The 15,950-nt window shown below is 43.3% G+C and overlaps 1 protein-coding gene across 1 annotated transcript; it reads right to left on the bottom strand.

The window, feature by feature from the left end:
• Positions 1 to 4,033: 4,033 nt before the first annotated feature.
• Positions 4,034 to 5,991, bottom strand: LOC127348396 (uncharacterized). The gene is made up of 3 exons (XM_051374439.2): positions 5,838 to 5,991; positions 5,620 to 5,695; positions 4,034 to 5,121 (listed from the first exon to the last, which is right to left on the bottom strand). The coding sequence occupies exons 1-3, from the start codon at positions 5,877 to 5,879 to the stop codon at positions 4,271 to 4,273; spliced, it is 969 nt and encodes a 322-aa protein (XP_051230399.1). The 5' UTR covers positions 5,880 to 5,991; the 3' UTR covers positions 4,034 to 4,270.
• Positions 5,992 to 15,950: the final 9,959 nt, after the last annotated feature.

The following is a 15,950-nucleotide window of genomic DNA, read 5'->3' as shown; positions in this document are numbered from 1 at the left end:
ACACAAAGATGGATATTGAGCTGAAAGCAGGTCGTACCTAACCAAGAATCTTCCAAAAATGACTGCTCTCTTCATCGCCGATGACAAACGACCCTCGGTTAAAAATTGTTATTTCACACCCATTAATCTTTCCAGAAAGCCGAGTCTGTCAGTTTATCATGTACTTACAAAAGGGTTTTTGTTCTTAAATGTTTATTATGTAGCACCTCCTTCCACTCATCCCCCCTCCCCCTCCCCATTAAGTCATTTAAACAACCATCTGCTGAGTAAACATTATTTATGCCAAGTACTTCAATACCTAAACCTCCTTGATCTATAGGGTGGCAAATGATATTTCATTTTGTTAGGTGATGTTTCTTTTTTATGCTGATTGCTTTGCCACAAAAAATGAGTGGCCGAGAATAGTATAATATTTTCCTTGCCTCTTCCAATATTTCAAAAGATAGACAACAAAAACATAGGCATGCTAGTTAAAACATTATTTATTAGTACAAGACGGTCTTCATATGAGAGCATCTTACTAACCAACATCCAAGTTTACACTCAAAGCGATCTTAGCTAGTTTCCATTTTTTATTAAGTAGCATTTTGTAATGAATCGGGGCCATGATATTTAAAAGGTAGGGTGCCAACCTCATACCTAAAGATGCGTTTATAATCCTCCTCTAAATCTTTAGCTTTGCCAAAGCAATCAATCTCACTCTTAGGAAAATTAAACTTTAGGCCTAAGAGTTGTTCAAAACTACATAAAATTAATTTCATGTTTACGGCTTTCTCTAAGTCATGTTCCATGAATGAGACAGTGTCATCATCATATTGAAGTATGGACACTCCACCTTCAACAAGGTGTAGGTATTAGACCACCTACATGCCCGTCCTCCTTAGCACGATCTAAGAATTAGAGGAGCGAAGATGTTGAAATGCATAGGAGATAACAGATCCCATTTTGTCAACCCTTAAAGTCTCAAAATAGTATCCAATATCATCGTTAACTCCAATGCACGTCGTTTACTCTAATGCCCACTCTCTAACCGAGTATGAACCTCGCAGCCCATTCACACCACTTAGGTGCAAACCCATTTATACAATGTTTGTTGGAAGAAAGACCAATTTATTTTATTGTATGACTTTTCAAAGTCCATTTAAAAAGAACTCCATCCATTTTTTTCCTATATAGCTCATGGATAGTTTCATGTAAGACAACAACTCCCTCGAGGATATGTCTTACAGTCATAAACACCGTCCGAGTTGGTCGCACTACTCGTTATGCAATACTCGTAACACAAGTTAGTTCTGACCTTTGTGACGATTTTGAAACTAACATTTAACAAGAAAATTTGTGCTATCAATACTATTGAGTTTTACGCTTTAACACTTTGTTTGTTGGCTTAGGCTTGAAACACTTGTTTGCTTATTATATTTTTGATTTATCTTTCACCCTAGGAAATTTCTTTGCTTGCTGCCATGAACTTTCAACATAGATCAGATTTTTTAAAGGAGTTTTACCTCTTCTTACTTCTTGACATCAGAAAGACAAGCGCTTACTTCCTTCCTAGAAACCTACATATATGTCTGCTCAAAAGCATATTCGGAGTATAGTTTACTATTCCTCATTTACGTATCTAAGACAAAGTCTACTTTATTATCTGCAAGTTAGGTAGTTAAGGAATTAAGTAACTAATTTAGCCTGTTGTCCTAGAAAGTACCATGTTTTTTTTTTTGGATGGTTTATATACTGGCTCCTTTGTTGATGAGACTCTTTTTCGAAATGGGGGAAATATCGCCCCAGCTTCTGCATTCAAAGGATGCACACGGCTTTTTTTATTAGATTATTCACAAAACCTTACAAGAACAATACAAAAGATATATCTCGAAGCAATCTTACTATACCTACAGTGAGATGAAGAGGGTGACAATACACCAACTCACATCATCCAAAAAACTAAATGCCTTCCCAAAACCGCCCAATAGCAGATTAGAAGCACATCCATTCGAGCAGACTCTAAACGCACACCAATGCACACGCCACAGAAGTTGTTACCGCCGTCTTCCTCGACTCCATCTTCAAGAAAGATCATCGCATTAACCTTGCAAAGCCTGCCGTCGATGCCACCATGACGCCAGACGGCTCCACCATCCTGCACACATACATCATCCCGCATTTGTCGTCGATACCCTGCAGCACCATGCCACTGAGACTCAGCGCCAACAATGTGGTAGATGAATACCACTCCACCGACATCCGCCAACATCCAGCAGCTGCTCCAAAAACGATGCCCCAAGAGGTAGAACGACGCAGGGCGCGCTGCCATCGTCCGATCCGGGAGACCCGGACCTAGAGTTTCCCCCGGAGCAGCACGAGTGAGAGACCGCAGACTACCACGACGATGCCTTCAAGAAGGTAGCGGCGCGACACGTCTCCATCGTCCGCCAATCGAGGTCGGAGCACGGTTTTCACCGGCAGCCGCACATCCCCAACTCGCCGAGTGTAGTGCCAAGACGGGCAAAGATGACGCCTTCGACAAGGTAACGACGTCGACCGATGCCGCCATCATCCGCCAGGACCGAGGTCGAGGCTCAGTTTTCACCGGCCGCCATGACACCCCGGACTAGATCACCATTGCCGGAGACCTGTGTGAGATCTGATCCCCCACACAGGACTACCAGCCTGGCCGACCACCTCTAACGAAGAAGATGACCACCACCACCATGCCCGGGGCTACTGCCCCAGGTTTCCTCATGACGCGAGAGATACCCACGAAACGCCTCACTGCCGAGGAGGCAGAGGCACGACATGCAGATCGACGCCCGCCCCGGCCCAAACGGACCAAGATCGGACCCGATCTTCACAGCCGTCGCCCGGCCGCCGCATGCATATCAACGCCATGGCCATCGCCTCCCTGCGTCGCCGCATGAAGGAGAAGCCTGGCCGGACGCCGCCGCCGTGCCCTTCGGTCGTGGGGGCGAGAGGAACGGCCGCCGCCGCCGCCACGCCGCAGGACTTTGCCCGGCAGCGCTTCTGGCGATGGTGGCAGGGGAGGGGGGCGCCCTAGGGAGGACGAGGGGAGGGCTCCGGCGGCTGGGCCCCGGCGTGGGGGGAGAGGTTAGGTCGGGGGGAGGGGGGAGACATTTTTTAAAAGATTACAACTAAAATTGAGAGATGGTGAATGGCTCTAAGCCCATAATCGGCTATAACCATCCCCATCGCCAACCTGATTGGACAATTTCAATATTGTTGGCCTCACTTGATTTGGTCCAAAGCTATTTCGACTTGAAAATAAATAAATGACATAATTAAGATAGGCATGGACATTTTTGTGCTCAAGCTTGCTTCATTTTTTGTTGAGTATACACATTAAGATGAAACAAATAAGTTTACATCAAACCACATATGTTCATTGCATTCTCCATTTAGGTATAACATGATTTTATTCTACAAAATATATGAATTTTCCTGTATTTTGAGAATGTCCTCAATATACCAGGGACAATAGCTTGACATTCTCCCTTGGCCCGCAGTGGATCCATCATTATCAATTTCAGCAAATAGAACCTGCTTTTCTATCAATTATAGAGTATATATTCCATGCAAGTGGCAGATGAACGAAACCACATACATCACCACGGGTGCACCGCAGATTCTGCATCCATCTATTCCGAGGTAAGTAATACTCAAGTTTAAAAAAGAGAGGTAAACATACTAGCATGTCCAAAAAAATCTTACACTGTGCATTCACACTTCCATGGAAATAATTTGTTGTTTACAAACAATGAAGAAAAATTAGGCTCGGAAACTACAAATGGATCTGTAGAAACCAGTACGCACAAAACTCTGAGCTTATGGACAAATAAGGATTATGCACTTATGCTTCAACAGGTTCAACATGATCAAGGGCTTTGTGGAGACCTTTTTCTATAATAATAATAATTATTAAAAAAACACATTTTAAAGTGAAAAGTTATGCTCACTATGGGTCTGTAAATTTTAAATGAAATTGTTACAGTATTTCATTTGTGGGCTCCAAAATGATCAATTTACAAACAATAATGTAATAGCGAGTATGCTACCCCATGTCTGATGGCTGCATCTACATTCTACGGTATCAGTACATATAAATTATACTGTAGTAGCTTCTGTTGCAGACACAACAAAAATGTTCGAGCTTGCCTCAAGAGGACTATACTAATACAAGTAGCAGCTAAAATAACACAAGTGACCAGTCAAATAATCAACACATTTCAAATTTTCAATCGACCAAATAACAAATGTCTCACATGACGCTGCATGCGTTGGCGTTCTCCTCGCTGAACATGTAATACGACCTCGGTGCCGCTGATACCGGCGCCGTCGAGTGGAAGTACTCGGCGCCGCCCGTGTACGCGGCGCCGACCATCGGGTGGTAGTACGCGCTGCTCCGGAGCGGGTGCGCGGTGCTGTAGCTCATGGCGTACGGCGGCGGCATTTGCCCTCCGCCGGCGTAGTACCCCGGGTAGCTCATCGTCGTGGCGGGCGGGTAGGCCCCGGCATCGACGGCAGCCGCGGCGTGCTGACCGGCGTTTCCCGCGGTTGCGTCGTGTGGAATCATCTCTGCCGTTGCACCGGCGCCGTCTGCGTTGGCATTGGCACTGCCGTTGCCACCTCCCTTGCCCTTCTTCTTTTTCTTTCCACCGCCACCGGCGGCATTGGCATTGGCGGTGGGTGCCATGGGCTGTATGCCGTGCGGCGTCATGGCGAATGGGGCAACCACGTGCGGGCCTCCGCCGCTACCACCTTCAGGCTTTTGAGGTTGCTCGTCGCCGGATGCTTCATCACAGGTGCCGCCGTTGTCCTGATTCTCCAGGGGAATGGATCCGCCGCCACCGCTGCCTTCCACTGTGGCGTTACCCTGCGCCGGCACCGGCGCCGCGGGCTTGTTCTTGTTTTTCCTTTTCTTCTTCTTCTTGCCGCTGTTGCCACCCGCGCTGCCGGGACAGTTGTCCGCCGAGGGGGGAGGAGCCGGCTCCGGCCATGGCTCGGCGTGCTTTCCGGTCTTGACAAGCTTCTTGACTAGCGCGTCGACGGAGACATTGCCGACGACAACAACCTTGTGCTGCTGAATGTCTACGTCCGTCTTGTACACCCCTGCCAATTGATGCAGAGAACACAACGAAATTAGCACAAACACACATTTCTAAATTTCTTAGAGCCCGTAAACAGTTTCATCTGCAGAATAAACTTAGAAGAATATGTAACAGAATGCAGAACTTTGGGGTGAGAGTTTTAAAAGGGTTTAGGGAAACAGGGGATCTCTTGCTTTTTCCCTTCATATATATGCAGGGGTAGACCCACATAAAAATCATTTGTAGTTAGTTAAACAGCTACATGCTCTTTTGGTTACAAAACTGAAGTTGAAATCAAAGTCCTTTTGTAAAAACAAGGGAATACATTAAAAAATGGTAAATTCGGACACCTTTTCGGTTCGTTCAATTTTTGTAAATCCTGATTGGAAAAGGAGATATATTAAAATTGAAACACCCTGCTACTTTCTTTCGAGGTGATTTTTGTAAGGATTTAGTGATAAGATTTGAAAATATTCTTTTGCTTTGCTTTTATTTTGTTCGCCATATCTATATTACCCACCTTCTATGCTCTGGAGGACCTTCTTGACCTTCTTCTTGCAGCCCTCACAGTGGATGCTAACTTTCAGGGCCACAGTCTGAGAAGAAATAGCAAACCCAGACAATTGAAAGCTCATAAGAATCTTTGAATAAGAAACCCAAAGCAAACAAAAGGAGAAATAAAGATGATATATCTTGCATATATCTGCTATTCAAGAAGATGTATGAACTGCTAATTACCTGATACATCAGTGGTGGCGCCTCTTCTTCAGCAGCTGCCATGTCTGTGGAGTGAGGAGTGTGGAGAAAGATAGGAGGAACGTGAGAGTACTCAGTGTTGGTGCAAGGGAGGAGGGGACAGAAGAATGGTGGTATTAAGAAGCAAGGGGGCAGCACAGAACAAAGTGGCAGAATTTGGTCCTGGGGAAGGAAGTGACTAAATACCACCAGGGAGAAAGAAAGGGGACAATTCCATTGGTTATCTTTTCCCTTTTTCCCCTTTTCCCTCCTTTTGTTTTTGGGTGTGGTATGGAATCAGTGAGGAAATTGTTCCTCCGCATATGGTGGCTAGATGCCCATGTATATGCGTAGACCAAGGAAATTATTTTTGTTCTGATTCTCCTGGTTGGATATGATGTAATTAAACTAAGTTGTTTCTTTAGATATTTTTGAAACAAGCAAGTAGAGATGGAAATGGTTGAAATTTGATAAATTATGTAGACACACCTAGCAGATCTAAGGTCTAGTGACATCATAAATCAAACCATCTAATCTTTACTATTGAATCAGGTTGTTCAATGTACAGTTGTGTCACATTTCTAACTATATTTTCTCGTTGAGCTATGCAATAGAAATAAGTTGCATTGATAACATGCTGCTATCAGAGCGTACGTTAGGGTTTTTTCGCACATGCATGCAACTCGTGTTGAGATCCTCCTTCACAACGTCACTCTATCCAGCTGCTTCTTCTCCTCCCACATGTCGTCGCTCCCTTACAGCTGCTCCCCCTCCCCCACCCCGTGCGCCGTCGCTCCCCTCGAGATACTACCCCTCTTCCCCACCACTTCGTGATGGTACAATACTGCGACATCGATGTGAAAATTTGTTGTTTCCTCCAAATCCCATGTGGCATCACCGTGTTGCTTCTCCCTTCGCTCCTCATCGTCCCTCCTTGAGAATGCCCTCTTCCACACTTGTATGCTGCCTCCACACATTGTGTCGTTGCGCTGCTGCTCCTCCATCGCAAGGTTGTCCTAAGCATTGTTTTTTCCCAATGTCCTGGTGCTTACTCCGTCAGCTCATCATGCTATTTTCCATCGATGCTGCTGCCCCTAATCTTATGACTGGCCGCCGCTATTCCCTGCATCTGTGCGTGCTGCCCCACCTCAACCCTTGGCAACATGGTGGTCTTCGTGGCACCACACATCTCCAACATAGACGTACTTCCACTCAAACGGCAGGTACTACAGGAAACATTTCTTGTATCTCCGCGTGCTCCACTCTCGGTTATCTCTATAATTTTGCTGCACTTTACTACTTGTATCTTATGTAGTTGCTTGTACATTCTCATATAGGCAAATTCACATAGTTGCATATCTAGAGAATTTATCTCTCATGTCAAGCCTAAATTGAAAAAGAATTAAAACTTTATTAGGACATATTCACCCCCCTTTAGGTGCCCATACAATCCTTTAACAGTATAGAATCATGAGCCGATCTATGGTTGACTAAGGTTTAGAGCATGCAATCAAATGAAGGTTTCTTTATGTACCTCAAGATATTATGATATAGCATTAGAAGATACAAGGATGACCCAGACTAAGATCGAAGATTGTATTCAAATTGGCCAACACATAAAGCACAAAGAGTGTACCACATGGGATCACGTGATCTTATGGTATGGTAAGCTTTGACGATTATGCTTTGTGAACTAACCCATCATATATGTGTGTGTTTGAGTTGTTTATGTGGATTAGGTATCTTTCTTTGGACATGCATCAAATGTAAGATCTCATATAGCCCATATAGCCCATGAGAGGATGACATCACAATTGAGAAGGACAAGTTTAAGATGAGCATCTCGAGAAAATCATATGCTTAAAGCATGCTTGAAACGTATGTAAACTTATAGATCACAAATTTACTACAATAACAATAGTTTTCCTAATTGTGTACAAACTTCATGTTCAAACAACTTATGCATCAAATAAAGAAAAGGAGTATGCCTATATATGCATTCAGACAAATCAAACCAGTTGTACTAATTTATTTAAAATAAAGTGACATTCAACCAAGCTTATCAATAAGGAAGAATTGGAGATGATAAATAAAAAGTTTGCATTTATATTTCAACTACAGAGATAAATTATATTCAAGAATGAGGGGAAAAATCACATCTGTGAACAATTGTGCCATCATAAGCAAAATTCCTAGCAAGTATTCTTTTCACAAAATTCATAGCAATGTGGATGTACCTAGACGTACTTATTGCGTAGATAGGGGGAAAAGTCCCAGTTGAACCTGGGTGCACGTGAACCCAAGTGGGAAATACATTTTCCAAATGTTAAAAAATTCTGAAATAAAAATAACGGGGTACGTATGCATGTTCCATGTGTGCGTAGAAAGTTTTCGCGGAGAAACCACTTTTTTATTTCAGAATCTAAAAAAGACAAAATGTATCACATATATACTGTTATATAGCCCTAAAAAATTCACTTTTTTGCCGAGGCAAAATAAAAGATTTTTTCGTCACGAAACTCATGTCCACCTTTGCATTTATTTTGTGTTTCAATTTTTAAAACATGTTTTTACATCACAAACGCACTTTTGAAAAAGTGGTTTCACATGCACCCAGGTTCTGAAAAGCCAGTCTCGTAGATAGGGAGTATATTCTTCAAGACGTTAGGAGAAAAGGATTATGTTGCTATCTTTGCTAAATGGAAGCCCATGTGCCTTATGTTGTCATGTATCTGCTTCACTATCCGGTTTTTTGAACAGTGTCTCATGGCCCACTAGCCGCCACATAGCCACCACATTGAGTATGATCCACACGTTCCCCTACTGTCGGTACAAATGGTGGGTAGACGGCCTGGACCAGCACATACATGCGTACGATGTTGTGTCAACTCCAGCATGTGCACTCGCGTGGTCTTCTCTCCCCACCTCTGCCGAAAGCTCTTCTCCTCTCTCCTACCGCTTTGAGAGTCAACCTCGGCAGGCCGGGCCAATCCGACGTCCTCCTCTCCATAGTAGTGGCTGGGGATGGACAAGGAAGGGCGTCGGATCTAGGGTTGTAGATAGTAGGCTCAGTAAAGTTAGGTTTTGGTTGTCTCAACGTCATGCTGGTTTTTGGTGTTCTGATAAGAGTATGGCATAGAATCACTTCGGCCGAATCCGGTGCTGGTTGGTGCTCCTCTTGCTTGCCACGAACGTTGATGCATGTAAAATGCATATATAAACTTTGTACTTTATTAACATGAATTCCCACATATCTGCAATATATATGTTGAAAATACCATGTTTTACATTGATTCATGGGGATTTACCAATGATCCCTTTTATTTGAGTTATAACTGTGCAGAACAGGAAAACCCTGTTTTGTGTATTTTTCACTTTTAGAGAAATATACGGAGTCAAATTAAGATAGGATTCCGGGGACATCATTTTTTCACCGAAAGAAAGACCTGGAGCACTTGGACCTCAGCGGGGGCCTTAGAGGCCCAAAAGAGACCATGTGGCAGGCCCTGGCAGGGTGTGCGCGCCACCCTGGCTCTTTCAGCTACCGATCGTCGAAATCGCTTGACTCTTTCGCGAACCGACATATTTTGAGCTAAAAACCACTATATATATATGATCCTCGAGGGTTCTCTCTAGGAGAGAAACGCAGAAACACATAAACACAAAAAAAGAGGCTGCAACAGAGAAGATTGGAGGTGGAAACTTCGCCGGAGCCGTCGCCGGAGGGATCTCCACCTTCTCCATCGTCTTCATCATCACCATGATCAAGGAGGAGAAGTACACCCCTGGACTACAGGTTTGTGGCAGTAGCTTTATCTATTTCTCTCATCTTCTTCATAGTTCTTAGTACCATATGAGCCGCCCAACCTGATTATGGTCATATATGTAATACCCATGTGGTGGATCTTTATTCTATGATATTGTGCTATGAGATTTGACTCTACTTTGGGTAAGATGTATTGATATATGCAGATTATGTACCCCGTTCTTAAGTATCAGTTCTGATCTAATTTGTATGCAAGAACATGTGTGGGGTGGCGTGTGTGTTAGATGGAATAGCATGATTTTAGTGATTGGATAGTGACAACAAATTCATGATCTGTTATGGCTTTGCCTTTTCTTTAGATATCTCACTAGGGATAAAGTAAATGCATATGCTATGTTCATCACGTGACAAATGTGATGATTTTTTTCCAAGGTAGCATATTTGATATTCAAACATCGTGTCAAAGTACTTATGACTATACTCTATTAATTCTTAATACAAGATTGCATGATGTCTTTTCCTTTCTTGTGGAGTATAAGAGAGACTAGTCAAACAAATAAATCTGGCACGGCCTGCCATCTAAGTGGGCCAGCCCAGTTATCTTGTTGACCGGTCAAACCAAAACATTAGGCGTGACCCACGGACATAGTGGGCCGACCCTTATAGATGTTTGACTGGTCAACCCTACTTTGCAGGGCTGGTCCACGAGCTGAATGGGCTGGCCCATTTAGTCTTTGACCGGTCAAACAAAGACATTGGGCCCGACCCGCATAAATAACGGCCAGCCCATTTATATAGTTGACCGTTCAAATAAAGTCAACTGGCCTGGCCCTCAAACTAAGTGGGCTGGCCAAATATTTTCTTATTAGGCAGGCCTGCTTAAGGCGCGACATGCCTTGTGTGGGTTGATACGTCTCAAACGTATCTATAATTTCTTATGTTCCATGCTAGTTTTATGACAATACTCACATGTTTTATATACACTTTATATCATTTTGATGCATTTTCCGGCACTAACCTATTAACAAGATGCTGAAGCACCAGTTCCTGTTTTCTGCTGTTTTTGGTTTCAGAAATCCTACACAGGAAATATTCTCGGAATTGGACGAAACAAAAGCCCACGGTCTTATTTTCCACGGAGCCTTCCAGAAGTCCGAAGAGGAGACGAAGAGGGGCGACGAGGATGCCACACCCTAGGGGGGCGCGGCCCCACCCCTGGCCGCGCCGCCTTATGGGGTGGGCCCCTCGAGCGTCCCCCGACTCTGCCCCTTCGCCTATATAATCTCTCCGTCGCGAAAACCCTAGTACCGAGAGCCACGATACGGGAAAATTTACTGAGACACCGCCGCCATCAACCTCATCTCGGGAGGTTCTGAAGATCGCCTCCGGCACCCTGCCGGAGAGGGGAATCATCACCGGAGGGCTCTACATTACCATGCCCGCCTCCGGACTGATGCGTGAGTAGTTCATCCTTGGACTATGGGTTCATAGCAGTAGCTAGATGGTTGTCTTCTCCTCTTGTGCTATCATGTTTAGATCTTGTGAGCTGCCTATCATGATCAAGATCATCTATTTGTAATGCTACATGTTGTGTTTGTTGGGATCCGATGAATATGGAATACTATGTCAAGTTGATTATTGATCTATCATATATGTGTTGTTTATAATCTTGCATGCTCTCCATTGCTAGTTGAGGCTCTGGCCAAGTTGATACTTGTGACTCCAAGAGGGAGTATTTATGCTCGATAGTGGGTTCATGTCTCCATTGAATCTGGGGGAGTGACAGCAACCCCTAAGGTTGTGGATGTGCTGTTGCCACTAGGGATAAAACATCAATGCTTTGTCTAAGGATATTTGTATTGTTTACATTACGCACAGTACTTAATGCAATTGTCTGTTGTTTGCAACTTAATATTGGAAGGGGTGCAGATGCTAACCCGAAGGTGGACTTTTTAGGCATAGATGCATGCTAGATAGCGGTCTATGTTCTTTATCGTAATGCCCTAAGTAAATCTCATAGTAGTCATCATGATATGTATGTGCATTGTTATGCCCTCTCTATTTGTCAATTGCCCAACTGTAATTTGTTCACCCAACATGCTATTTATCTTATTGGAGAGACACCACTAGTGAACTGTGGACCCCGGTCCATTTATTTACATCTGAAATACAACCTACTGCAATCACTGTTCTCTGTTGTTCTTTGCAAACAAACATCATTCTCCACACCATACGTTTAATCCTTGGTTTACAGCAAGCCGGTGAGATTGACAACCTCACTGTTAAGTTGGGGCAAAGTATTTTGATTGTGTTGTGCAGGTTCCACGTTGGCGCCGGAATCCCTGGTGTTGCGCCGCACTACACTCCTCCACCAACAACCTTCACGTGGCCTTCATCTCCTACTGGTTCGATAACCTTGGTTTCTTTCTGAGGGAAAACTTGCTGCTGTACGCATCACACCTTCCTCTTGGGGATCCCAACGGACGTGTGCTTTACCGTCACAAGCAACTCTTTTTCTGGCGCCATTGCCGAGGAGATCAAGACACGCTGCAAGGGGAGTCTTCCACATCCAATCTCTTTACTTTGTTTATTGTCTTACTTTTCTTTATTTTATTTTCTGTTTTGTTTGCTTTCTTTATATCAAAAACACAAAAAAAAATAGTTACTTGTTTTACTTTATTTAATTCGGTTTTGCTTTACTTATTTTTATTGTTAAAATGAATACTCTTGAGAACATTAAGTTGTGTGATTTCACTAGCACCAATAATAATGATTTTATATGCACTCCTATTGCTCCACCTGCTACTACAGCAGAATTTTATGAAATTAAACCTGCTTTACTAAATCTTGTTATGAGAGAACAATTTTTTGGTGTTAGTACTGATGATGTTGCCCATCTTAATAATTTTGTTGAACTTTGTGAAATGCAAAAGTATAAGGATGTAGATGGGGACATTATAAAACTGAAATTGTTTCCTTTATCCTTAAGAGGAAGAGCTAAGGATTGGTTGCTATCTTTGCCTAGGAATAGTATTGATTCATGGACTAAATGTAAAGATGTTTTCATTGGAAGATATTATCCTCCTGCTAAAATTATATCTTTGAGAAGTAGCATTATGAATTTTAAGCAATTGGATAATGAACATGTTGCCCAAGCATGGGAAAGAATGGAATCTTTGGTAAAGAATTGCCCTACCCATGGACTAACTACTTGGATGATCATCCAAACCTTTTATGCAGGATTAAATTTTTCTTCGAGGAACCTATTGGATTCAGCTGCTGGAGGTACTTTTATGTCCATCACTTTGGGTGCCGCAACAAAGCTTCTTGATGATATGATGATCAACTACTCTGAATAGCACACTGAAAGGACTCCCCAAGGTAAGAAGGCAAATTCTATTGAAGAAACCTCCTCCTTGAGTGATAAGATTGATGTTATTATGTCTATGCTTGTTAATGGTAGATCTAATGTTGATCCTAATAATGTTCCTTTAGCTTCATTGGTTGCTCAAGAAGAGCATGTTGATGTGAACTTCATTAAAAATAGTAATTTCAACACCAATGCTTATAGGAATAATTTTGGTAACAACAACTATATGCCATATCCTTCTAATAGTGGTAATTCTTATGGTAGATCTGTTTTGCCTAGTGAGGAAAAGATGCTAGAAATTGAAAGAGCTACTAAGAGCTTTATGCAATCACAATATGAGCAAAATCAATTGTTTACTAAAACTATGAATGAACAATCTACCTTGTTGAAAAATATAGGGAATCAGCTTGAAAATTTGAATATGGAAATTTCTGGTTTGCAAACTAAGCTTTCAAATGCTGAAAACCGAATCTCATACATGTCTGAGTCACAAGCTTCTTTAATTAATAAAATGGCTGCTAAACCTGAGGATAATGATAATAAAATTCTTACTATAGCAAATTCCATACAAGTTCGAATTAATGACAATATTAGAATGAAGGGTGAATTGCATGCTAGGTGGGAAAGAGAAGAAAAACTTGCTAAAGAAAATAATGTAGCTAAAGTTTGGACTATTACCACCACTAGTAATGTTAATGCTTCACATGTTGCTAAACCTTCTACTATCAATGGTAAAATAATTGGTGTTGGCAATGTTTCTACTTTTAATACAAAGCATGCAAAATTTCCTGAAACTGCTGAAACTGTTTGTCATAAAAGTGCTGAAATTTTTCAGAGTATTGGGGACAATGATCCCATAGCTTTAGATCATAATGGTTTTGATTTTGATAATTGTCATATCTCTGAAGTTATTAAGTTCTTGCAAAAACTTGCTAAAAGTCCTAATGCTAGTGCTATAAACTTGGCTTTTACAAAACATATTACAAATGCTCTCATTAAAGCTAGAGAAGAGAAATTAAAACTTGAAACTTCTATTCCTAGGAAGTTAGAAGATGGTTGGGAGCCCATCATTAAAATGAAGGTCAATGATTTTGATTGTAATGCTTTATGTGATCTTGGTGCAAGTATTTCTGTTATGCCTAAGAAACTCTATGATATGCTTGACTTGCCACCATTGAAATATTGTTATTTGGATGTTAATCTTGCTGATAATTCTATAAAGAATTCTTTGGGGAGGATTGATAATGTTCACATTATGGTTAACAATAACCTTGTCCCCGTTGATTTTGTTGTCTTGGATATTGAATGCAATGCGTCTTGTCCTATTATTTTGGGAATACCCTTTCTTCGAACTGTTGGTGCTATTATTGTATGAAAGAAGGAAATATAAAATATCAATTCTCTCTTAAGAAAGGTATGGAAAACTTCCCTAGAAAAAGAATGAAGTTGCCTTTTGATTCTATTATTAGAACAAATTATGATGTTGATGCTTCATGTTGTTGCCTATTCGACCGATCTCCAGAGGAGGGATCCTCATGGAGGGGAGAAGAAGTAGGGGCCATAGGGCGGAGTGCACACGGGACGGTGGTACACGATTTACCCAGCTTCGGAACACCTGCACGATGACAGGGCCTACTGCTACTTGTCTGGAATTATCTGGGCGCTTTCGCGTTGTTACAATGAGTTGTGGTTGTGCCTCTAGGGCTCCCGGGATCCGGCTTATAAAGGCGCACGGATCTAGGGTTTACATGGAGAGTCTTAGCTGGATTACAGGTTGCCTAACTACGGTACAACGTCTTGCCGTGTACGTCAAGGATCCGCCTTCCCTTATACGTCGTACTGGATCCAGGTTCCATATGGGCCCCCACGGATCCGACTTCCTCCGAAGGTCGGTTGGGATCCGGCTTCCTTATCCTGGGCTAGACTTCATCCTTCAGGATCAATAGCAACTGGGCCGCCCGATGGGCCACATGCCACATCACCATCTATGGGCCACCCGGGCTTGCCGGATCTAGGCACTGTCGATGGTACACCATGTAGGATAACGTTGCATAGAAAACAAAAATTTTCCTACCGCGAACACGCAATCCAAGCCAAGATGCAATCTAGAAGACGGTAGCAATGAGGGGATTATAGAGTCTCACCCTTGAAGAGATTCCAAAGCCTACAAGATGAGGCTCTTGTTGCTGCGGTAGATGTTCACTTGCCGCTTGCAAAAGCGCGTAGAAGATCTTGATCACGGCGCCACGAACGGGCAGCACCTCCGTACTCGGTCACACGTTCGGTTGTTGATGAAGACGATGTCCACCTCCCCGTTCCAGCGGGCAGTGGAAGTAGTAGCTCCTCTTGAATCCAGCAGCACGACGGCGTGGTGTCGATGGTGGTGGAGAAACCCGGCGGAGCTTCGCTAAGCGTGCGGGAAGTGGAGGAGCGGGGCGGCTAGGGTTTGGGGAGAGGGGGCGCCGGCCACTAAGGGGTGCGGCCACCTTGTGCTTGTTGGGGTGGCCGGCCCCCTCCCCTTGGCCCTCATTATATAGGTGGAAGCCCCAAGTGTTGGACTACAAGTCTCCGAATAAGACCCGAACCCAAAACCTTCCATGTGATAGGGAAACCTACCCAAGGTGGGAATCCCACTTGGGGTGGGATTCCCCCCTTCCATGTGGGGGGGGTGGCCGGCCCCCTTTGGGGAAGTCCACTTGGGACTCCTCCCCCTCTAGGGTTGGCCGGCCATGGAGGTGGAGTCCCTTTGGGACTCCGCCTTCCATAGTGGTTTCTTCCGGACTTTTCTAGAACCTTCTAGAACCTTCCATAGAACCTTCCGGATCATTTTAAATATTATAAAATGACTTCCTATATATGAATCTTATTCTCCGGACCATTCCGGAACTCCTAGTGATGTCCGGGATCTCATCCGGGACTCCGAACAAATATTCGAACTCCATTCCATATTCAAGTTCTACCATTTCAACATCCAACTTTA

This window comes from Lolium perenne, chromosome 1 (genome assembly GCF_019359855.2).
Source record: "Lolium perenne isolate Kyuss_39 chromosome 1, Kyuss_2.0, whole genome shotgun sequence".
Taxonomy (NCBI): domain Eukaryota; kingdom Viridiplantae; phylum Streptophyta; class Magnoliopsida; order Poales; family Poaceae; genus Lolium; species Lolium perenne.
Note: the sequence above shows the minus strand (reverse complement) of the source record. Positions and strands in the feature narration are given on the sequence as shown.

Excerpts from the sequence above, each read along its gene's own strand:
- LOC127348396 (XM_051374439.2), bottom strand. The coding sequence starts at position 5,879 with ATGGCAGCTGCTGAAGAAGAGGCGCCACCACTGATGTATCAG. Across the intron at positions 5,696-5,837 it reads CGCCACCACTGATGTATCAG|ACTGTGGCCCTGAAAGTTAG; the intron begins GTAATTAGCAGT and ends ATTTCTTCTCAG. Across the intron at positions 5,122-5,619 it reads GGTCCTCCAGAGCATAGAAG|GGGTGTACAAGACGGACGTA; the intron begins GTGGGTAATATA and ends ATCAATTGGCAG.